Below are 24,366 nucleotides of genomic sequence, written 5' to 3' on the forward strand. Positions count from 1 at the left end.
TCTCCCTTTTGCAGGAAAACCTGCATCTCTCCCCATCCACACCCGCCCTCCGAGTCCCGAGGCTGGACCCGCAGGGCAGCTGAGAGCAGTCAGGCCCCCGGACATCCCGGAAGACGGTCAGGGATTCTAAGTGGAGGGTTCTCTGGAGCTGGGGTGTTTTAACAGCTCCCGCCCTGCTGGTGGTGAGCCCAGGTCTCTTACCTGCCCCTGCCCACTAAACGGCAGAGTCTTCCTGGAAAGGAGGCGGGAGCTTGGGAGTCTCCGCGCCCGGATCCGCGCGCTGCTCTCGGCCCCCACCTAGTGGCCGACGCGCGGAAGCACACCCACCGGGCCGAGGCCCTTCCTGGTGGTCCCGAGCACGCACCCCACTTCCTGGGCCTGTGCGGTCAGGAGGGCACGTGCCACTCTCAAGGGGCACCCTGCCTCCGGAGGGCGCACCCCTCGTGCAGAGGGCGCACAGTCCCCGTTCCTGGAATCACAGCACAGAGGGGTTGCCCAGGTGGCCTGGAAACAGGCGGGGAGGGCCCGAGAGCACCAAGGACAGGGTTTGAGGGAGACCCGCGGCTCTCGGGGCCGCCCCCCAGGAAGGAGGGGCTCCTGGGCGCCGTGGGAGGGGCCTCAGCTCTGAGCGCCCTCAGCCCTGCCCTGCGGCCGGGGTGGAGCCTGCCAGAAGTCCGGTCTGAGGCCGAGGGCCTGGGGCCCGGTGGTTCTGATAGGGAGACCAGGCCGCCCTCACCGCGGGTTCCGTGCAGACTTGGGCCTTGCAAGAGGCAGGGCGCGTGTCCCCCCCGGCACCGAGGCCTAGTCTCTTCGGGGGGCAGCGGCCCCACCGGTCAGGCCTGGCCACTTCTGTCCTGGGACTGGCTCTGGCCTTCACGCCCTCAGCCTGTGAGGTCAGGACCAGGCTGGGCACTGCAATGCTGAGCCACGTCCTCCCCTCCCAGCAGCTTCCTCTCTGACTCCAGAGACCAGGGCGCCACACTGGGGCTGGGAACACACGGCCTGCGGCACCTGCTGGGTGCTGGGCAGCATCGCCCAGAGAGGGCGCCGTGCGGGAAGCAAGAAAGGCGGGCGGTGGGGGCCCCGTGGGCCGGGGGGAGCTCGACGGATGGGCACAGGCTGAACGGAGATGGGGGTGGGTTTCCGGTCCAGCACAGCCCCAGGAGGCTGGGGGGTTGCGGAATGCTCTGAGCAGAGCTGGCTTTCCAGAAGACGGGAAAATAAGGAGCTCTGGACAGGGTGGGGTCCCCTCTCCTGGGGTCCTGGGGAGGAGAGGGCTGCGGCAGTCCCAGACGTGGCTCCTCTGGCCTGTACAGGGAGGCCAGGAGGGATGGAGGTGAGGGCACGGCCAGTGGCGGCCCTCATGCTCATGAGACGGGTCAGGGGCGTGGCCGCGTCACACCGTGTGTGCCTGGTCCCTCATCAGAGCTGTGCCTGGCAGGGCGAACGGAAAGCAGAAGCAGCCGCCCCTCTGACCCTGCCCAGAGAAATGCCGTTAACCTCTGGGTGTTTGTCCTTCCGGTCCTCTCTGCACGGGTCTGCCATGTACCCTGTGTACACGCGTTCCTTTCCCACTCAGTATTAGTCACAACACTCTTGCGCCTTTAATGATACTCCGCCGTGTTGATGCAAATGATACCGTGGTGATTATGTGTTCTTTCTTAGACCGGATTCCTTGAAGTAGAGTGAGAAAGTAGTCCAAACACTGTTGCGCTGAAGATGGGTGAAACGTTGGAGAGATCACATATAATTTTTATTGCCCCCAAAAGTTGTCCTGGTTTCCCACACACTCTGAAGGGTTTACCTGCCGACGGTGCTGGGCGGGCCTGTTTAAAGCAGGGCCAGAGGGGAGGCTCTGTGCAGCCCGGGGCAGGCTGACAGCAGGGAGGGTGCCCAGGCAGGGGGATGCCTGTGGTGGGTGTTGGGGGGTGACCAGCCCAGGTGGCCTTCCCAGCTGCCCCCGTTCAGGGAGGCACGTGTGAACGTGACTTAACCTGGTGGAGGCCAGGCTCTGGATCCGGTGGGTGGGGAACCAGGGCCTGGGTTCACCATCAGTGCACGGGGGAGACCAGGGGGTCCCGGGGGACCTCAAGTGGACAGAGGCACTTGCTGCCAGGGTGTTCCCAGGGGGACGGCTGCTCGGTGGCGAGGACTCGAGTGCTCATGGTCCCCTGGGTGGAGGGTGTCATGCATGTGGCCTTGGGATCGGGTTTCCTTCTCCATGATAGCTGGGCCTGCGAGAGTGGGCACTGCCATCCATCCGCATGGCACCCCCAGTCTCCTCACTGTTGCCCCGACTTCAGCTGGAACCAAGTCTCAGAGTCCTCTGGGCCCCACTGGCAGCTCTGTGGGCTCGCGCTCCTGGGCCGGGCCTCAGTAGCGGGGAGGGGGGCGTGGAGAAGACTTGCCCTGGGAGATGCCTGTTGAGCCCCTTCGGGATCCAGCTTCAGGAGATGGACCAGGCTTCCCCTCCATGTGCCTGCGAGTCTAGGTTGGGGTAGAATGTTAAGTCGTCAGAGGTCCTGTGGTCAGCATGCTTGGGGCAGGCAGTGAAGTGAAAGTCGCTCAGTCGTGTCTGACTCTTTGCGACCCCATGGACCATACAGTCCGTAGAATTCTCCAGGCCAGAATACTGGAGTGGGTAGCCTTTCCCTTCTCCAGGGGATCTTCCCAACCCATGGAGCGAACCCAGGTCTCCCACATTGCAGGCAGATTCTTTACCAGCTGAGCCACAAGGGAAGCCCAAGAATACTGGAGTGGGTAGCCTAGCCCTTCTCCAGAGGATTTTCCTGACTCAGGAACTGAACTGGGGTCTCCTGCATTGCAGGCAGATTCTTTACTAACTGAGCTATCAGGGAAGCAGGCACTCGGGAGGGAAAGGCAGACAGCTCAGGCTGGTTCCCTCTGAGAGGCTGTACCTGGAGGTGCCAGTGTTGGACACCATCCAGCCAGGCAAGAACTCAGAAACGCAAGACACACCCTCCTGTTACCATAGAGAGTCACAGGGGCTTCCCGTCACGTGTTTGCACACGCAGCAGTAGTGGCTCCTTCGGCAGTGAGGGTGGGAGGACTGGGGTGGGACACGCTCCATCCTCAGCCCCAGCCACGGTGGGTGAGATGGGGCCACACAGGCCATCACAGCTGCTCGGAGACTGTCTGGGACGCATTGTCAGATAACCTGGTCAGTCACAGAGGCCAACAGCTGAGCTTTTCCCAGGATGTCTGAAAAACTCGAGGATTGGTTCAAAGCAGACATTGACAGAGGAGGCTGTGTACGTGAGCACAGCGCACTTGACCTTCCCCTGTTCACAGGTGTTTGGCCTCTGTGCTTTCTCATCTCTTGTTACAATATTAACGAGTGTTCAGGGCTTGCTTTTCTGGTGTTTACGATCATTTACAAAAGAAGAGTAAAATTGACAGTGTGTGTTCAGCTCAGAAGGTTTCAGGGGCACGTCTGGGGTCACAGGTTTGTGAAGGTCTCGAGTCGACAGCACAGCCGGGAGCAGGGAATTAGCTCCTTGGCCCCTGGGTGGGGACTGTGGTCCTGTCCTTTCCACCGTCGGCCAGCTCAGAACAGAGGGCCACCACAGCAGGAGGCCAGCCCAGCTCACACCTCGGGTCCTCGCTAGGACCTGGGTCAGGCTCACGAGTGTCTCTCCCTCCTAGACTCGGCGTGCAGCAGTGCCCCAGGCTCCGCGCCCAGCTCGCCCAACAACAGCTCCGGGAACGTGAGCACGGAGAACGGGATCGCGCCCACCGTCCCCAGCATCCCGGCCGAGGTCAGTGCGCGGCACGCTCGTCTGCAGGGTGGTGTCCAGCCCCCTTCCATCTTGACCATCGGGGCAGAGTCTCCGAGGCATCTCAGGACTTCTGGCCCTCAGGCCATGGGGGACGGTGCCCCTCACCTCTGCCGAGCAGACCCCAGCTGTGCTGCAGGTTGAGGGGCGGCTCCTGGACAGCCCTCCTGGGGCTGCTCCAGCCAGGCGGGGGGCCTCAGGGCTGGCTGCAGGCCGCACCCTTGACCAGACCTGGGTCAGGGCGATGTTCCAGAACCTTCACTCCATGCTTTCTCTTTCCTCCTTATTCACTTTGCTCCCCCAGCTCATGCCACAAGTGTCTGGAGCTCCCACCTTGTGCCAGCCGTGTGGCCCCTACACAGGGCCAGTTTCCACTCGACTGGGGAGGGCAGGTGCTGGCCGGAAGGGGAGCTGGCTACATGCCGCGCTTCCCAGGACTGAGCCGGCTGTGCCGTGTGCTTCCTGCTTGGATGGTCCTCCTGACTGCGAGGTTCTTGTGAGGTGTTTTTTTTTTTTTTTTTTTAAGTTCCTTCCAACTTACAGGAGGCTGTCTGCCATTTGTCAAACACAGTACTTTGCTCTCTTCCTTAAATGTTTAGAAATGAGTCCTGTCCCTCCAGAGGGCTGACAAGTTTTGGTTGGAGTACACAGGCCCGCGTGTCCACTCCATTTTCAGGTTTTAGACACATAAGATAAAAAGCAGATTTTTAGAAACTGAGTCGATTTTATACTGCTGCCTCTTGCTTGTTAATCCCCCTTTGTTCTTTTCCTGGTACGTCTTTATTACCTGTGCATTTCCGCCTCCCTGTTTAAAGACTTGTTTAGATTAAGAGTTTTAACAATCCTTCTCTGTGAGGCTGAGGTCATAGCTGAGATCTATCTGTTATCAGCCTTAGAACTTGCCCTAGAAACTGCTTCCCAGAATGAGCTGTAAAGGCTGCATGTGGCTTGTCGGTTGTGCTCGCAGATCCTGGTTTTATTTCAGTGGGTAGTCCCCGAATGGTTTCTACTGTGGAGACGCCTTATTTGAGTGGACGCCAGTTTAAGTTGCATGTTCATTTTTACAAATTGCATTTTCATGTAAATTAAGCTACTGGAAATTAACAGAAGGTGTCAAAGGATTTGCAAGAAACAAAGATTGCAGTTCGTGTGTTTTATGTTAGATATTTACTGTAATCACAGGGCTAGCCCTTGAAAATGTGGTCACAGTTGGATGTCCTTCGTGGGTTTCAGTTGAGTTAGGCCTGGACAGTTCCCTAAGCGCCTCTGTAATCTCGAGGCCAGAGCTGGCCACTCCTCTTCCTCCTCTCGTCCAGAGGCGGCCAGGGGTCCTCACGCGGGAGGGGGGCCACTGGCCCAGTTCTGCAGCCCCTTTCCCTGCTGGACTGAGGGATGCTCAGCATCGTCCTTACACAGTGGGGAGCAGGGCTCCCCGACCCTGGACAGCCTCTCCCCAGGGAGGGAGCTTCATGCGATGCTGAAAGCCAGGTGGGATCTGGGGACGTCAGTGGGGGTTCCGCCCTGGCCCTGGCCTTCCTGGGCAGCTGAGGGGCATGCCACAGGGCAGATGTAGACGGCCAGCAGTGGAAACGTGGACCAGTCAGCACATCAGACAAAGGCTGCTTGACTTCTAAAAGTAAAGTAGGTTTGGTTTGTTTGTTTTTTGAAAAAAAAGCCTTGGTTCTAAAGAGGAAATGACAACTTTCAAGCATTCAGTGTTTGCTTGTTTTATTCCTGGACAATGATAATACAGTGGAATCATGCTTTCCTTGGCAAGCTCAGTCACTTTCTCTAAATCAGAGCTTGCTGATTTTTTTAAAACCAGAAAAAGAGCTACTTTTAAAGTCGCCCTTGAGTCATTACTGTGCCATTTACAACGTGAGCAGAGTAAAGTGATGCAGCCTTCACTACGAGAGACACTCTAACCTCCCTCCCGAGCGGCCCTTCCTACGGTGCCCTCGGAGCACAAGTGTGTGTGAGTTTCCACTGACACCGTGCGTGTGACACCAGGAAGCCACCCAGGGACTGCTGCCCGGCACGGGACTCCAGCACACACAACCTGAGGTGATCATCGCTCCGTCCTCGGATGGACCGAGGGGCACTTACCGCCCGGGGCTGCAGTCCCGCCCTTGTTCACAGTAACTTTCAGCTCATATTCCTTCTAACCGTGCCAGTGAAATCTTAAAGCAGGCAAAATGTTTCTCAGCCTTAACTACATAATCCGTTGTGAGAAGAGCTGGGAGAAACCCGGTTATAAGTCTATCCTCAGTGTCCTTCTCTACTACTGAGAGGGGCAGTGCGAATGCGACAGTGTCCTTTCTGCCAGGAGCCTGCATTCTAGAGGCAGAACGGCGTGGAATGCGGCCGTGATTCCAGTCCTCGGAGACCGGCACCTAAGCACACACGGTGAATAAGGCTCCAAGTCATCCGCAGGACTTTTCCGACCTGAGCGTCCCCGTGGATGACTGTGTCCTTGTGTGTGACACACCTCCTGGATTTACCCTCTGGCTGGCTGTAGGGCCCTGTGAACGCTGCCGTAGTCAAGTCCGTCTGTGTCCAGCTTCCTCTCCCAAGAGCACGTCCTGCGAGTGGAGTGGGGTTTAAGATCAAAGGCTAGATCTGGTTTCAAGACTTTTGACATGGATGGCCAAACTGTCCTGTGGAAGGAGCAGGCTGATTATGGTCCCCCCAGCAGTGTGGTTATGTGTCTCTGGGTCAAGGTGCTGTTGTCATTTTAAAATATCTTTGCCAACTGCATTGGTTTTTTAATGGTTACTTTTTAGATCTTTTTTCTTTAGATTACTGCTGATGTTTTTTTTCAAATGAGTTTCTTCTCCATCCTGGCTCTTCTTTGTTGCTTCTCACTCGTTGTTTGATTTGCTTGCTCTTTACACATGGCCTTTGTCTGTACTACAGTCGCCAACTTTGTCAGCACTGTTACTTGCCTTTTACGTGAAGGCATTTTTCTATAATCTGCATTTCCCTCTCTGGCTCCTACTTCTCACATTTTGTTTGGAAAGACATTCCTGACCCTAAGACTGCATTTTTAAGTATATTATCCTAGGTTTATTCTGATAGGTTTACAGTGTCGTGTGGATTGAACAAGAGCAAACGAGAGAGGGACAGGTCGTGAATCCGTTGATGGCTTTGCGATGCCGTGTCTGCCTCCGAGCTGTCCTTGTTCACACGTCTCTGTCCCGGGGACCTCAGCCTGCCCTGGAGGGTTTCTCTCGTTGCTTCCTGTGGCCCAGGCGTAGGGCCACAGGCCAGCCGTGCAGCCTGCATGACGCCCGTGTGCTCTGTCCGCAGACCAGCCTGGCGCACAGACTCGTGGCGCGAGAGGGCTCGGTGGGCCCGCTGCCCCTCTACACCTCACCATCCCTGCCCAACATCACGCTGGGGCTGCCCGCCACCGGCCCCTCCACGGTAAGTGGGTGCCCCTGGGGTCTGCGAGGCGGTGGTGCGGGGCAGCCCCCACCAGGCCCCTGATCCGGGCACCCGGCTGTGCCTGTCTGTCCAGGGGGCAGCCGGCCAGCAGGAGGCCGAGAGACTGGCCCTCCCCGCCCTGCAGCAGCGCGTCTCCCTCTTCCCCGGCGCCCACCTCGCCCCCTACCTGGGCACGGCGCCCCTGGAGCGTGACACAGGGGCAGCCCCTGGCTCCCTGCTGCAGCACGTGGTCCTCCTGGAGCAGCCGCCGGCACAGACGCCCCTCGTCACAGGTGAGCAGGCCGCATCAGGCCGTCCTGGGCTCCCTGGGCGGGGCAGGCGACCTGTCCCCCAGAACGCCTGCTCCCAAGCCCTCCCATGCCAGGCTGTGGCCAGAGAGGCCGAGTCCACTCACAGAGCCAGGGGCGTGGAAGCCAGAGCCTCAGGCACACCTTCTGGTTGATTTCCCAAGAGCAGGTTGCCAGCTCCCTGACGTGTCTGCCCTTTGGGTGCTCAGGGTGTGATGGAGCACAGAGCTGGCCCTGCTGGGCAGCGGATTCCTATCAGCAGCGTTTTTTTTTTTTTTTTTAAAAAAACATGCCCCATCTAATGGGTGGTTATGTTTAGAAAAAAAAAATTAAGGCTTTCCTGGTGGCTCAAATGGTAAAGATTCTGCCTGCAATGCAGGAGACCCAGGTTCAATCCCTGGGTCGGGAAGATCCCCTGGAGGAGGGCACGGCAACCCACTCCAGAATTCTTGCCTGGAGAATCCCATGGACCGAGGAGCCTGGCAGGCTACAGTGCATGGGGTCACAAAGAGTCACACATGATTGAGCGACTCACACACACACACACACACACACACACACAAATTTTGCTATAAGATTTGCATAGCAACAGCAGTGTAAAGGTGTTACTTTCCGAGTGACAGAGTGCTCAGGGTTCACTGTGAAATGAGGGGGCCCTGCTACAGAGCTGACCTCCCAGGTCCAGGCACCCATCCAGCTGGGTCTTTAGCTTCCGCCCCCGGTTTTAGGAGGGCCGACAGAGCCCCCAGTATCAGTATCAGCAGGGGAGTCCCCCCTCAGGTGTTGGTTGCTCTGGTGGAGACATTTGGTTTTATCGTTCTCAACTTTCGCCCTTGCTCTCTCCCTTACTTCCCAGCTGGCCTGTCTGTCCTTCCCAGTGTCGTGTGGGCCCTTCCCTGCCCCACTCCCTGTTCCTGGGCCTCCCTGGGGCCGCCTTACACTCCTGTAGGTTTGTCAGGAAGCCCTCCCCAGGCCCAGAGCTGTGGCCGTTCACATTGACACTGGAAGTTGTGGTTTTTTCACTTTTTTTTTTGCTCTTTTCACTTTTTATTTTGTACTGGAGTATAGCCAGTTAACAAACAATGCTTCCCTGGTGGCTCAGACACTAAAACATCTGCCTGCGATGCAAGAGACTCAGATTTAATCCATGGGGCAGGGAGATTCCCTTGGAGAAGGGAATGGTGGCCCACTCCAGTGTTCTTGCTTAGAAAAATCCCATGGACAGAGGAGCCTGGCAGACTGCAGTCCATAGGGTCGCAGAGTTGGACTCAACTGAGCAACGGAGGCTTTCACTTTCATAGTGAAAATCCCACTTTCATTGTTAACAAACAGTGCGGTGACCGTTTCAGGTGGGCAGTGGAGGGACCCAGCCACTCATACACACATACCTGTGCTCCCTCAAACCCGCCTCCCATCCAGGCCGCCACACCACACACAGTGGAGTTCTGTGTGCTGCTCAACAGGTCTGTTAGTTCCCCATTTTAAACCCAGCGATGTGTATGGGTCCATCCCAAACTCCCCAATGACCCCTGCCCCCGTCCCTCCCCTGGACAGTGACAGTTAAAAGTGGGGGCCGGCTGTGGCTTCTCCAGGCCACGTATGATTCACCACATTCTCATGTGGCCACTGGCTGAGGCGTGGTAGGAACAGGGACCATCCCACCAGCACGGGTAGCACAGGCAGACAGCTCCGGCCTGGCGCACAGCCTCCGGCCCGAGGTGCGCTCGGGGTGCAGGCTCACCCAGCGCTGACGAGGCCCACATCGCCTGCTGCACGCCCAGCCTCAGAGCCCTTCCTCCATGTCAGGCCCAGCTCGGGGGCCTCCCGGGCACTCAGCACGGGCAATTTCTCTGCTTACCTCCATCCTCCAGAGCGCAGACACCGAGTTACCTTGCGTAGCCCCTCCCAGCACCCCCTCAGTGTCTGATGCCAGAAAGGGCACAGCAGATTCCTCTGCGGTGGCACCTGGTACCAGGCGGTGTCTGAGCCATATCAGGAACGGTCAGGCTTACACTGCAGGCTGGCTTCTGGTAGGTTCTCTGAGGTTCCCAGGGCCCACAAACGTGCCTGCTTGCTGGTGGTCACTGTGGACAGATGGTGTCAGAGCTAGGGCCGCATCATTCCACAAAGGCTGACCGTGCAGGAGGAGCAGCCAGCCTGGGTCTGTCGGGGAGCAGGCGTGCGGGTGTGAGTTCCACATGGCGCCTGCTCAGAGTGGCTCCCACAGCCTGGCTCCTCGCCGCTGCAGGAGGCTCCTGACAGCCGGTGATTGTGTGCTAGTCTACTGAAAAGAGCCCAGTGCCCCAGACAGTCCCCAGGTGGAACACTGAGCAGCTGGTCAAGGTGGGGTGTGCAGGTCAACACACCCCAGCTTTAAAGACTCTTTAAGTTGGGCAGTGGGTGTGTAAGGGCTCAGGCCACAGGAGTCACCTGTCTCACATGGATTTCACATGAGAATCCACGTGGACTGAACAGGATCCCCAATGCCAAGGCCGGCGCAGCCGAACCAGGCCCAGAACAGAGGGCGGTTTGGCTTTTCGACTCCTCTTTTTCTTGAACCCCCACACCTGGGGGCACGCCTGTGCGGCACCTTTGTTTGCAGAGTTGCTAGCTGTTAGTGCAGGTGAAGGAAGCCTTCAGCCCAGGTGTCCACGGAAGGGCTGGGTGCTCACTGGGAGCTCCCGTCCCATTGCCGTCCTTACCCCCTGCTCTAGAGAGGACCTCTGAAGAGGCTGGCCCGCCCTGCCCCCAGGAGGAGCCACTCAGCACCGGCTACCCTCAGGTCCCTTCACTGGGGCTGGACAAGGGCAGCTATCCAGCCAGCCTCCACAGGCCAGCTGGTCACTAGGACAGAACTGGACCCTAATGTGCTGGGCCCTCTTGCTTGGAAGTTTCACAGCACATACCGAAAACCAACCAGTTTCCAGTTACCATCAAAAGTTCCTGTGAATGGTCTGAGGGGTCATCTTCCAGTTCTGAACCAGAAACTTCTGAACTCAAGTGTGGCCTGAGTCCACATTGGACCAGGTATGGGGTATTTCTCTTGGAAGGTCAGATGTCCAGTTTTAAGGGGTGCTGATCATGACACTTTCCTCAAGTGTGGGGGCCCCACAGCTTTACCCACCCCCTGCCGGAAGAACTAGAGCCTAATCTGGGCAGAAGGGGGTGGAGGTAAGAGGTGAGGGGAGGGAGGGGAACCAGACCGGGGTCTAGCCTGAACAGCCGGGGCTCCATGTAGACACGGGCTCCCCCGGCATCGCTCGGGAACTGGAAGTCAGGCCTCTCCACCACCAGCTGCCCGCACCCTGCAGGGACAGAGGCCTGTGTCCTCAGGGTGGTGTCTTCCTGGCCAAGGCGGGCTTCTGGGCCAGCATCAAGTGGCTGGAGCCCCAATCACAGGGAGGGGCCCCTGGAGCACCCAGAGTCCCCGCCTTTCCAGCTCACTTGGAGTCCTGGTTCCCTAACGGGGGTCACAGCAGACACTGGATCTCTGGAATTGTTTCCTCCTCTAAAACCGAGAGCCGCTTCCCTGCAGATATGATGCATGGCCAGCCCAGTGGCCCCAGTGCAGGGCCTGCCAGCCCTGCCACCTGTGACACCCTCATTCTCGGGGGCCCAGGAAGCTTTAACAACAAGTGATGTCTTCTGAGAGGGTGACTTTCAGTGACTAAGTGGACTTTTAATCCCATAAGTGCCGTGTCCAGTGGCTGACATCTTTCTTCCCTCCATGAAACGATTTGCATGCTGAGTCACTTAGGGCTCCCCCGGTCACTCAGCTGGTAAAGAATCCACCTGCAGTGTGAGAGACCTGGGTTTGATCCCTGGATTGGCAAGGCCCCCTGGAGAAGGGAAAGGCTACCCACTGCAGCGTTCTGCCCTGGAGAACCCCATGGACCACATAGACTCAGTGACTTTCACAGTCATGTTCGAGTCTGTGCCTCCTCACAGACTGCAGCCTGCCAGGCTCCTCTGTCCATGGGATTCTCCAGGCAAGAATACTGGAGCTGGTTGCCATGCCCTCCTACAGGGGATCTTCCCAACCCAGGGACTGAACCCACGTCTCTTATGTCTCCTGCATTGGCAGGAGGGTTCTTTACCACTAGTGCCGCCTGGGAAGGAAAGGAAGTGAAAGTGAAGTCGCTCAGTTGTGTCCGACTCTTTGCGACCCCATGGTATGTAGCCCACCAGGCTCCTCCATCCATGGGATTCTCCAGGCAAGAATACTGGAGTGGGTTGCCATTTCCTTCTCCAGGGGATCTTCCCGACCCAGGGATTGAACCTGGATCTCCTGCATTGCGGGCAGACTCGTGACTGTCTGAGCCACCAGACCAACAACTGATGAAAGACCTTCTCCACGCTGATGCTGTGTTTTTGTTTGTTTTTAACTTTTCTATCAATAGAAAACCCAGGACAGAATTGGTTCTACCTTTCGAGTTATTCACTTTAGTTTACTAGCCAAGTAGATCATAAGGTTTAAGAAAACTTATCTTTCCAGAAAACTGTTTGGGTTGGATCAAAAGTGATGGTGGTTTAGGGAACTGTGACTGGTTAACTTTTTGAAAAGGTAGTAAAGGACTATTTTGCTAGAGTTGAACCTTTTTTTTCTATTTGTACACAAAGCAAAAATTTTAATACAGAAATAACCTCCAGGAAGGGACTAGGAAAAGACTTGACAGTCAGTTCCCCCTGGAGGGGGCTTGGGTTCGACTAAACATGGCAACACAGCCCCCTCCAGGAGTCAGCGCTGGGCGGCTGAGAGCTGGCATGGCCTGTCCACCTGTGATTTTCCTGGTCAGACGCCCTGATCTGGGGTCACAGGCAGCCTGAGTGATGTGGTTAGTTTCTCCAGCTCTGGTGCCGAGGGACAGATACGCAGGGGGCCTGGGAAGGGTCTGTTACACCCTTTTGCCTGTGGTACCAGGGAAAATGGTAAACTGTCTAAACCCACAATTTATAAAAGAAAAAGTACTGATGGCTGAAAGGAATATAGAAGGAGAACATTCCCCCTCCTGGTTCACATGAGGAGGTTGCATTTTGAAGCAAGATTCAAACACAGATTCAAACCTACCCTCTTCTGTCCACACAGATTCTTAATTTAAACACTCAGCCCAGACACGGTGCGGCCGAGCTGCCCTTCTCCTGGGCAGCAGGTGACAGCCTTTCCTAGAAATTTGCAGAGATTTTGACAACATGCATCAGAATTTTTTTCAAGTGTTGATGCCCTCTTTGTGTATAAAATCGACGTCTTGAGACCCTTAAAATGGTTTGGTTCATAAGGGCAGGTGTCTTCCTCACACCTGGGTTTCTGAGGCTGTCAAAAAGGTGCCCACTCGCTGGTCTTCCAGAACATTCTGGAGCCACCAGACCCTAGCCCCTTCCTCTGAGGGCGCCTGTGCTGGGGCTGCCCACTTACGACCTGGACTGGGTATGGGGGGACCAGATGACTGGCCACTGCCCCTAAGTCCAGGCTTCGGGTGGTCAGCGTGCAGGAGCAGACCTGGCGGGCTTCGGGGAGGCTGTGGCGGCCAGCCTCCGTCACGGACTCACCAGGCCTCGCCCCTCCCTTCTGTTCCTCCCCTCCCCGTGCTCTCTCCAGACCGCTATCTTGCAGGCCTGGGCGCGCTGCCCCTGCACGCGCAGCCCCTGGTGGGGGCCGAGCGCGTGGCACCCTCGGTGCACAAGCTGCGGCAGCACCGCCCGCTGGGCCGCACGCAGTCGGCGCCGCTGCCTCAGAGCGCGCAGGCGCTGCAGCACCTGGTCATCCAGCAGCAGCACCAGCAGTTCCTGGAGAAGCACAAGCAGCACTTCCAGCAGCCGCAGCTGCACCTCAACAAGGTGAGGCGCGGGGCGGGGCCAGGAGTGGTGGGGGCGGGGTCAGGAACACGTGGGGGTAGGGCCAGGAGTGATGGGGGCGGGGCCGGGGACACGTGGGGGCGGGGCCGGGGACACAGGGCAGTGAGCAGCTTGTCCCGTTGGTGGCATGAAGGAGGCAGGAGTGGGGTGGGCTATGTTCCCGAAGCGTCTGTGTCCCTGGGTGGCTTATTCTCCTTGCCCCTCAGGAGTCTCTGGGGTTTCTTAAGGGGATTTATCCTCTTAAGCAAACTTCCAGCAGAGAGTCCCCAGCGGAGAGTGCCCAGCAGAGGCACAGGGCCCCCAAAGCACAGGTTCCAGGCCCCTGGACACTGGCGCTCTGCCTGCCCATTGCAGCAGCCTCGGCCAGAGGGCTCCTGCCCAGAGGTCTGCGTCCCTCCATCCAGCATCTGGTCGGTCACTCCCAACCTGCTTTCAGCAGCAGGCGGCACCGAGGTCAGTGTGGCCCCCCCTGCTGGTTATTGAAGCAAGAGCAGCAGTTTCAAATAACTGGTTCCAAATGCTAACATTGGAAGCAAAGCCCTTTTCTGGTAGAGAATGAGAGGAACTACTCTGGAAAGCTGTCCAGCGGTTCCTCCAAAGGTTAAACGCAGAGCCATCACACTGCCTGGCAGCTCCCGTCCTGGGAGAATTGGGGGCCCTGAACAAACAGCAAGCTGCCCCAGACCAGGCCCTACTGCCTGCCCAAGCGCTTGGACACAGGCTCAGCACCCCTGCCCCAGAGCCGCTCTGCCTGGCGGGCTCCCCTACCAGATGGCACAGGGCAGGGTCAGGAGTGGGTGGGGCGGCTGGACGCAGCCCTGCGGGGCAGGAAAGGCACCTTTAAGGTGGACAAGACGGAGGCCGAAGTGTCAGAGGCACTCTGCGTCACCTTTCTGATGCCGACGGTCTTCTTGCTTGCGTTGTGCCGTTCTCTGAGTGATAGGGTAGGAGACTGGAAAGACGGAACACCTGTTCACGTGTGGTATGTTCTCCAACAGAGAGACAGACGCGGCTGATCTCTCTGGATTTCCCTCCGTGATTGATTTGCTGTCGCGAGCGACAGCTGATTGAAGTGTTTATGCACTGATCTCCCGGAGGGTGCGGGGAGCTGACAGTCGTACCCAGCACTGCCAGTACCGACATTTCTGCCCCCTGTCTTCCGGGCCCGTGGCCTGAAGGCTCCTGAGCCAAGGCCCGCAGCCCCACCCCGCAGCCCTGCCTGGAGTGCACCAGGGTCTCAGCCATTCCTCGCATGGGTTACTGCTCCTCAGCCCAGTTGTGAACGTGAACACTGGGTCCCAATTGTTTGGACGTCTAATGGTGAGCGTGTCCAGTAGTCTTAAACGCTGGCCTGCTCACCAGTTTGGTTTGGGCCCTGAACTCCAGTCTGGCTTTTAGAAGCTTGCTGTTCCAAGCATGGAGTTCCCTCCGTTCTCGCTCAGTTGGTGAGAGGGTGCTCCTGAGGCCCAGAAGGCCTTGGGGAGGCAGAGTGGCTCTGTGTGTGCTGTTTGCTGCTGGGTCAGCGCGGTCGTTCACAAGGCCATGCATGCCCACTCAGAGCTGACCTCCTGGCAGGGCCGGGGGCAGCCCCGGCTCCTCCAGGATCAGCCACGGCTTCTCCAAGTTCCCTGGGAGAAGCCCCACCTCCGTTTCCCTGCTTCTTCGTCTGCCTGCTTCTTCCTAACCATCATTTCCAGCCCTGGCCTATCGCCCGACCCCTTGCTCCGATCCCCCTTCCCAGGACAGCCCCTCACAGGTTGCCCAGAGTTTGGGTCTCAGCCTCTCTGTGGCAGGCCCAGGTCCCGTGCCCCTCACGCCCCGACCTCCCTCCATGCAGCTGTCCTCAGGCGCCTGGCCTGGAATCCCAAGGGTCCCCTGGCGCGCCTGGACCAGCCCCTCTGCTGATCTTCTGCCCCCTCCCGACTGAGCCCCCAAAGGGTCATTTCTCTGCAGGCAGTCCCCTGACCCCACCCGTTCTCAGCCTGACTGTTTATCTTCCCACAGCAGAGAGGAGCTTGCCTCCCGCTCTGAGACAGCACCTGCCTCCCAGACCATCATCTGGAGGCTTAAGTCTGTGGTGCTGGGGGCTCCCGTCCCCATGTCCCCCCCGCTGTCCACGCCCTGTCCCCGTGTCCTCCTCCCTCCTCCCACGCAGTGCCCACAGCCTCTTCCCCCACAGCCGCACCCTGGAGCACACCACAGGGGCCTTGCCCGCTCCCACTCTCCCCCGTCCTTGTTCCCTCCCCGTCACTCTGCTGTGACGTCTACTCACCAGTCTGTCCCCCAGCCACCTTCCCAGGCCCTGCGCTCCCCAAACCTCCCGTCAACCCCAGCCTGTTACCTGTTGGGCTCTGCATCAGACGCTGAGGGATGACGAAGCGCGAGCGCTTTGGCCCCGCGGACCATAAAGCTGAGGCTCCTGATGCCACCTGCTGAGGTTTCCAGGCCCCTGTGGACCTGGGGGGCCCAGGAGAGGCCCAGAGCCCTCTGCTGGTGGAGATGGGTCCTCCTGCCCCCAGCCTGGTCGGGAGGTGGTGGTCTCACCCCCAGTGGACTCTGTCTAAGCACAAAGCTCATAGTGGGGCCTCACCAGCTCCAGGTATGTGGGAAGCAGATGAGATGGACAGATCCCCAAATCTTCAAAGACAGATTTTCAGAACACTTTTTGGATGAACCGCTGTGAGAAGTCAGTCAAATCACCAGATGTAAGGTTGGAGGATTGTTTACTCGAAATGGTTTGGAGCCTGTCTGCCCCCTGCCCGCCCTGTGGCTTTGTCCCCATTCACACCTCTCACCTTCTGCTGAGCACGGACCTGCTCCAGAAGCTGTGTCCTCCGTGTTCCAGCTGGATTGGAGCTTCCTGAGGATATGCTGCCTTGGGGCGGATGCAGAGAGGGGCCGAGCTTGCCTTTCACAGCATGCTTCCTTTGCAGAGTTTAGCACAGCAGCTTAGGGGACGGTCCCTAGAACAAGTCCCTAGCTCAATGGAAACTGTTAACTCGGCAGAGCAAGCCAGCTGCCTGGGAGGGTGTCAGTGGGTCCGTCCTCCTCTGGGGCCTGGCCCTGGGGCCCCAGCTGCTCACCGCACATGCAGCCCAGCCCTAGCACAGGCGTCCCCAGTCCTCCCCTCATGGGCCAGGCTGCGCTCGTCCAGCTGTGGGTCAGGGAGCAGGTGCTTCCAGGACTTTTTAAAACACAAGTGCTCAGGACTAAAACTTGAGGTTTCTTGGAAGCCCTTGGTTTCCTTCTAGAAACAGTCAGGATGTGGGGAAGGGTCCGTCCTCGCTGGCAGGGCGGGGCTCTTGCGCATGGAAGTTCAGCAGGGACGGGGCATGGTGTGCCGGCTGCGGGCTCAGGGCCAGCGGCGTGGGTGAGCGCACTCAGAGGCCGCCTGTCCCTGTGGTGCCTGGCTGTGAGCTGCTGGGGTGGTGGGTGGGGTGACTGAGAAGGAAGGAGGGTGCACCCCCCCAGCCCCACTTCACACCCAGGTATGGACGTGGGTCAACACCTTGCGATTGTGGTGAGTGACTGCATTGCGATTCACTGTGCCTGGCAAACAAGCACGTGGTAGCAGGTACCACACTAGGCTGTTTTATCTCAGCACTACGGACAGCGCCCGGCGTGTGTGTGTGTGTGTGCGTGTGTGTGTGTGTGTGTGTGCGCGTGTGCACATGCGCACACATGTGCACTGTGAACAGCTCCTGGCGTGTGTGTCTGTGTGTGTGCACATGGGCACACACCACGGACAGCGCCCGGCACGCGTGTGTATTCATGCGTGCGTGCATGTGTGTGTGTGTCTGCATGTCCCCTGCCTCAGCCCAGAGTGACAGTGTCCTCGGATGGCCAGCCCCATTGTTCCTGAGACACGGGCTCTGTGTGTGTCTGTGTGCGTGTGTCTGTGTCCTGTCCTGCCTCAGCCCAGGGTGACAGCGTCTTTGGGCGGTCAGCCCCATTGTTCCTGAGATGTGGGCTCAGTGTATGTCTATGTGTCTGTGTCCTGTCCTGCCTCAGCCCAGGGTGACAGCATCCTCGGACGGTCAGCCCCACTGATCCCGAGACATGGGCTCTGTGTGCGTCCTGCCTCAGCCCAGGTCAGCCCCGCTGATCCCGAGACGTGGGCTCTGTGTGTGTCCTGCCTCAGCCCAGGTCAGCTCTGCTGATCCCGAGACGTGGGCTCTGTGTGTGTCCTGCCTCAGCCCAGGTCAGCCCCGCTGACCCCGAGACGTGGGCTCTGTGACCACCCCCTTCCTCTCCCAGCACCTCCCTCATCCCCATCCCGCCGCACTCCACCTGGTAACCCTGTGTTACAGATGATCCCCAAACCCAGCGAGCCAGCCCGGCAGCCCGAGAGCCACCCCGAGGAGACGGAGGAGGAGCTGCGGGAGCACCAGGCACTCCTGGAGGAGCCCTTCCTGGACCGGCTCCCGGGGCAGAAGGAGGCCCACGCGCTGGCTGGGGTGCAGGTGAAGCAGGAGCCCATCGAGAGTGACGACGAGGAGGCGGAGCCCCCCCGGGAGGCGGACCCCGGCCAGCGGCTGCCCACGGAGCAGGAGCTGCTCTTCAGACAGGTGCCCGCAGAGCGGGGGGGATGGGCAGCAGCGGGTGAGCACGGCCCCTAGAGCAAGTCCAAGGTCTTCGTCCTCGACACCTGCCGGTCCAGGCCCCCAGCTTTCCCTCCTGATACGGGAGGCAGATGTGACGGGAGCCCTGCTTTGCAGGTATCACCCCGAGACACTGGCCCTCTGTCCACTGTGTATTTACGCACCTGCTTCTCAGCTGAGCAAGCCCCAGACTCCCTAGGGATGGTTCCCCTTCAGGCCCAAAGGCTGCAGATTAACGCAAATCCAAATGCTGGTGGATTCAGCATAGAAGGGGAAGAGAGAGGCTGGCTTAATCATTGATCAAGGTTTGCAGCATCTGGTCAGAAGCCATGACCTTTGGGCCCAAGAAGACACTAGTGGCCAGCCCGGCAGATCCAGAAAAGCAGCCTGGTCTGGACACCCGGAGCCAGTGAGGTTCCCTGGCACTGACAGTTGACAGACTCCTAAGAGACTATGAATACACCCAAGGAGTGACTCGTTAACTTACAGTGAAGAGTAAAACGGCCGGGACGAGAAAGCACTGGGACAGCCAGCTAGCCAGTCGGAACCCTGTCTTAGGCCTGAGTGCCCCCAGGGAGCGGTCTTGTTCCTGAGAAGCTGGGCCAGGGCGTCTGAGGGGTGGACTCTAAAATCTAATGGTGTCCTTCATTGTGGAGCTCAGCAGCTGGGGTGTGGGGCCCTGGCTCAGCCAACCCTCCCCGTGGGCCCAGTGCTAGCTGCCCAGGCGTACTCCTCCTCCCCCGACAGCCCAGGGGGTGCCTCCCCCACCGCCCCGGGACCAGGGTGGGAGGTGACACCAAGGCTCAGCTCAGTGCCTCGGTTTCCTGGGAGCCCCTCTTGGGTAGCAGGTCAGCCTTCTCCCCGGCTCCGCATTTAAAGGCGGGGCCACAGGTGGCTGGCGATCACTTTTGCTAGTTCTCATTCAGAGGGCAGCCTGTCTCACGTCTCAGCCAGTGTTAGCGCTAAACCCCTGCTCTTCAAGGGCCCCTGGAGCCAGTGCTAATGACAGCAAGGAGGGCAGGGCAGGGGAAGCCACTGTCCCCACTGCCGTGTGGGCTCGGCAGTGTGAGCGGGCCAGGCGGGCCATCCAGGCCGCGGGCCTCATTCCCGCGCCGGGGGCTTAGGTCAGGGCCTCGCCCATTCACAGAGGCGGCGGCTTCCTCTTATAACTGGAGTTCAGCGTGCTCGTACTGCGCTGGTGTGAAACCGGGAGGCAGTTTTTTAGGGCTGGTGTCTTGCCAATGATAAGGTGGTCGGCATTCTCTTAGGGGAGTCATCCCTGGGCTCTGAGTCTGAGGCAGTGATCAGGGGCGCTGGGTGTCTGGTTCTCGGGAGAAGAACCGCAAGCTCGCCTCGGGGAAATGCGGTGGCACGCGCAGCAGTCTGCAGAGTCACCTTGAGACGGGCACCTGCTCCGGGGGCGTCAGGTGTCACATCTGGAGAGGCCGTGGGAGGAAGCACCTGTGGAGGGAGGCCCCAGGCAGGGGCGGCAGTCTGCTCCTCACCCGCCTTGCAGGGCAGGCTCCGAAGTAGGGTGTCCTGCCCTTCCCTCCTCGGCCGTGCGGGGAGGAGACCCCCTGGGTCCCCACAGAAGCAGCAGGGCCGGGCAGGCCCCCCACCCGTCCCACCACCTCTCCCCGGGTTCCATCCGCCTCCCTGGGCAAAACTGGACCCGCCCCGAGTCCCTGCCTTCACACTGCAGAGTCCACCCCCCCCCCCCCCCCGCCAGCACCCTCTGCCTGGGTACTGCCACCCCGCCCCCCAGGTGTCACCTCCTCAAGGAGCCCTTCACGGCCCCTAGGCTGCCTGGGCCCCCCATCAGCTCTGAGCAGGCTTTTCCGTTGACGGTCTGTCTTCCCATGGGGATGTCCAAACTCATCAGCAGGGCCCTAGGCTGCCGCCTCACTGGCTGCCCTCCTGGCCCAGAGGGCAGGCTTCTCCCCAGCAGCCTGGCACGAGGCTCTGCACTGGGAGCCCGGGGCGGTGGGGCAGAGGGTCTGGGAGAGAGGGGCCCCGTAGCCCTACAGCCAGGGACAGGAGATGCCGGGAAGCAACAGAGTGGCCCCTTTCCTCCGCCCCCAGCAAGCCCTCCTCCTGGAGCAGCAGCGGATCCACCAGCTGAGGAACTACCAGGCATCCATGGAGGCCGCTGGCATCCCCGTGTCCTTCGGCGGGCACCGGCCCCTATCCCGGGCGCAGTCCTCCCCCGCGTCTGCCACCTTCCCTATGTCCGTGCAGGAGCCCCCAGCCAAGCCGAGGTTTACCACAGGTACCATGGGGCGGGGTGTTGGGGGCCGGGGGAGGGCGAGGGCCCCCTCTCGGGGCAGCCGCGGCTGCAGGCATGAGGGAGGTGCCACGCGGGGCCTGTGGGGCCAGAGGGCAAGGCTCAGACTGGGCGAGGCTCCCGGGTGGTGCCCAGCCTCACACCCACCTGACCTTCTGCCCGAGGCTCAGCCCCAGGCTGGGGGCACCAACAGAGAGAGGTCACCTGGGTCTGTCCTGGCCGAGAAGCCCGTCTCCTCTTCCCCAGAGAAGCATGGCCTCAGAGAACTGCCCATCCCTGGGCCTGCCCACCCCAGGCAGCTCCCCGCCCAGGGTCGGCGGGGTCACCATCTTGCCCTCCTTCGTCTGTCCTGGCCTTGGACCGAGGCTCCGCCCAGGGCCCTGCTCATGAGGCCCGGGCGATGCCTGGACCGTGCAGGTGGAGTGGGTGCAGGGCGCGGCTGGCCCAGACACTCGCTTCCGCTCCTGGACGGCCCACAGCCTGCTCCTGCCTGTGGTCTTGTCGCACCCCCACCCACAGCCTCCCAACCCTGCAGAAGTCTCTCTCCGCCTGAAAGCGTTCCCTGGTAGTCAGGGCAGAGGGCTGAGTGCAGCGTCTGCCGGAGTCGAGGCGCTGGACTGGCTGTCCCGGCCCATGGGCTCCAGGTCGGCCCCTGCCACCGGCCCCCACCCCGCCTGGGACAGAGGGCCCCAGGACAGCGCCTCACCCCGTCCTGTGCTAATGCATCGGGTGTTTCTTCAGATCTCACCAAACACTCTGTTTCGCTGTAACGTGCAAACGTGGCTACGTTCTCCTTGTCAGATTTTGGAAGGAGACTGATCATATTCGGAGAAGAGTTTCGTAGTCAGTTTCCAGAAGTTAAATTCCTGCTTTGCAGTAAGAAAACCAGAGACCTGCAAGGTGCCACGAGTAGTCAGCAGGGGCTCTTTAAGAGTGAGTCCTTGGCATCGGCTGAGCTGGGCCCGTGCTTAGGAGGCACAGCTCGGACGACCCCAGGACCCCAGTGGAGACACTCTCACGTCGCGTGTGCCCCCTGGGTGCTCGGGGTCCCCACGAGGGAGCCCACGGGCCAGCATGATGTCACCACGAGTGTCCTGGCGGGCGAGCCCCGCTCTGTTGCTGTTTCCCAGTTTCTCCTCATTATTCCTTTTTGACACTTATGAAACAGTGCGTGTTCCTTGAAAGAAAGCACACAGAGTGGACGCCCTGAGCAGGCAGTGGGCGGCCCCGACCCCACCCCTGGGGGAGCCACGGTCAGCATCAGGCCACATGTCCAAGGTTGTGTCTGTGCGTAGCCAGACAGGCAGGTAGACACAGACACGGTGTATTTTCCAAAGCCAGGACTCTGGGCCTCTTCCTGCGTCCACACGCGTCTCCGCAGTGTCCTGGCCACTCCCCGCTCGCTCGGCTGCCGTTCCCCGTCTGCGAAAGGGGCGCGGGTGGCTTCACCGTGGAGCTCCCACCTCGCACCCCGAGAGCAGCAGCACGCGGCTGTGTAGCCGTGATGCCGTCGGGTGGGGCCCATGTCCTGGAGCTGTCCACACATGCGCGCACCTGCGGTCCACGTGGACCGGCGTGTGCGTCTGTGTTTCCGTCAGTCTGCTCCTGTCCTGCTGCTCTGCTATTGGAAGGCCGCGCCCCACCCTCCCCCGCCCCACTGTCTAGGCTAATTTCAAATGCAGTTGCGTCCCTGCGTGTGTCTGTGTGTGTGTGCACGGGCGTGTGCTCCTGTCCAGCGGCTCTACACGTTTCCGCAGGCAGAAACCAAGGCTTCTAAGCCCCAAGAACCTCGGACGGATGGATGTCAGTCCACAGGGGCAAACTACTCCGTAGACCGGGTCCCTGGCAGACCTGAGTTTGGGAGCAAAACCTCCCCGCTGTCTGGGTCAGCCTGGTCCCTGTGATATGAGAGCCCTGAGTCCTGGGGACAGGGCTGCCTTTTCATGTCTCCCTCCCTCGCCGGCTCCCCCGGGTGTTGCGGACTCTGGCTGTTGGGCAAGTGCCCTGAGCTCAGCTCCCCTGGCAGGGGGACCAGCTGCCGGGTACCCTGAGGGCTCCTCTGAGCGCAGCCACCCCTGCCTCCTCCGCTGCAGGCCTCGTGTACGACACGCTGATGCTGAAGCACCAGTGCACCTGCGGGAACACCAACAGCCACCCGGAGCACGCCGGGCGCATCCAGAGCATCTGGTCGCGGCTGCAGGAGACCGGCCTGCGAGGCAAATGTGAGGTGAGGGCAGCCCTGCGGGTGTCGCGAGCCAGGCCGCGTGTGATGACCTGGGGGACGCCACGCTTGCGCAGGCAGACACGCAGGCCTGCCCTCTGGAGGAACCCGGGGGGCCCTCCCCCGGCCCCTCTCGCCTACTCCCCTTCTTGGGCATCCTCCGGGAAGCCTGCCTTTCGCCAGGCTCCCTCTCGTCGCCCAGGACGCACAGCCAGGCTATCCCAGGGCCTCTGCCGCGGGATGGGGTCTGGTGGCCCTGGCCTGGGGAAAGACGATCGTTTCTGCTGGCTCTTCATCGAAGGTTCTCTTCCTTGAGTTTTTGGGAAAGCTCCTCTCAGGGTGTGGGTAGAGCCTCAGGCCTGCAGGGTGAAGGTGGTGGGCAGACTGACTAGTCTGCCCGGAATTCGGCCCCCACCTCTGCACCCCTGAACACTGGGTCCTGGAGGACAGGTCTGCTGAAGGACTCTGTGAGGTCCCTCCACCCCTCTGATGCAGGAGTGTGGCTACCGTAAGGGACTTTGGGTCTGGGGCAGGAGGTCGGGGTAGAAGGGCGTCTGTGCACAAGCAGGGGGGCTCCAGGCTGTGGACACCATAGCACTGTCATCTGTGGAGCAGGCAGGCGACGCCACCTCCCGGGAGCCCTCCAGGACGACGGGGCCTGGCCTCCCATGTGCCCACCCAGTGGGGACCTGCTGTGTTCCCCAAACCATGAACCCCACAAAGCCAGGGATAGGGTGCTAGCAGGAGGTTGAGCTCTGCAGGGTGACCCTGGAAAGCCCGAGCCTATGGCTGAGCAGAACTGTTCCGTCCATCCTTCGGAGCCCAGCGCCGTCTGGAGGGTGTGGTCAGAGCCCACTCCCCATCTGCCCCTCATCGGGACAGGGTGTTGAGGAGTTGAGGTCAGCCCGTCTCTGGTGACCCCACATCTTTGCCAGCTTATGACGACTCACGATCTTTGGAGGAGATGGCTGGAGGTCTGGGCCCAGAATCCGGCCCAGGAGTCCCTCTGGAAAGACGATAGGGACCCCAGGCAGAGGGCTGGAGAGGCCGCACCTGCTTCCAGACACAGTGAGGACGCGCCACTGGGGGGCAGCATCGGTCCGGTGGGCACGCCTCCTGCAGAGGACCCCCTGCCCGGCCATCCTCCCGGCCACTACTCGGCCTGTGGGGCCCTGAGCTGCTTCCACACTCACAGGACGGTCCCCTCAGGCCGGCGGCCACCAGGGTAGTTTCCAGGCAGGAGCTGGAAGATGGGGGCGAGGAGAGCAACGCCGAGGGAGGTCACTGACAGCCGCAGGGGTCCCCACACCCAGGAGACAGGCCTGCAGACAGCCTGGAGAATGGACCCGGGGTGAGAGACGCAGGCTGAGGAAATGGACCTGGGGTGAGAGACACAGGCTGAGGAAATGGACCTGGGGTGAGAGACACAGGCTGAGGGGGACGTGGGGTGAAGAGACACAGGGTGAGGGGGGACCCAGGGTGAGAGACACAGGCTGAGGGGGGACCCGGGGTGAAGAGACACAGGCTGAGGGGGGACGTGGGGTGAGGAGACACAGGGTGAGGGGGGACCCGGGGTGAAGAGACACAGGGTGAGGGGGGGACCCGGGGTGAAGAGACACAGGCTGAGGGGGACGTGGGGTGAGAGACACAGGCTGAGGGGGGACCCGGGGTGAGAGACACAGGCTGAGGGGGACGTGGTGTGAGAGACACAGGCTGAGGGAGGACCCGGGGTGAAGAGACACAGGCTGAGGGGGACCCGGGGTGAGAGACACAGGCTGAGGGGACGGACCCAGGGTGAGAGACACAGGCTGAGGGGGGACCCGGGGTGAAGAGACACAGGCTGAGGGGGGACCCGGGGTGAGAAACACACGCTGAG

At 60.2% G+C, this 24,366-nt stretch overlaps 1 protein-coding gene across 5 annotated transcripts in view; it reads left to right on the top strand.

The window, feature by feature from the left end:
• Nucleotides 1-24,366, top strand: part of HDAC4 (histone deacetylase 4) — a 290,084-nt gene that overhangs the window by 221,632 nt on the left and 44,086 nt on the right. For all 5 annotated transcript variants that reach the window (XM_042244201.2, XM_027967041.3, XM_042244213.2 and 2 more), the window contains exons 9-15: nt 3,667-3,779; nt 7,107-7,223; nt 7,318-7,516; nt 13,128-13,366; nt 17,695-17,952; nt 20,068-20,254; nt 22,363-22,496. In XM_042244201.2, the coding sequence (XP_042100135.1) occupies nt 3,667-3,779; nt 7,107-7,223; nt 7,318-7,516; nt 13,128-13,366; nt 17,695-17,952; nt 20,068-20,254; nt 22,363-22,496 (1,247 nt within the window). The remainder of the gene's footprint in view (nt 1-3,666; nt 3,780-7,106; nt 7,224-7,317; nt 7,517-13,127; nt 13,367-17,694; nt 17,953-20,067; nt 20,255-22,362; nt 22,497-24,366) is intronic.

This window comes from Ovis aries, chromosome 1 (genome assembly GCF_016772045.2).
Source record: "Ovis aries strain OAR_USU_Benz2616 breed Rambouillet chromosome 1, ARS-UI_Ramb_v3.0, whole genome shotgun sequence".
Classification (NCBI taxonomy): domain Eukaryota; kingdom Metazoa; phylum Chordata; class Mammalia; order Artiodactyla; family Bovidae; genus Ovis; species Ovis aries.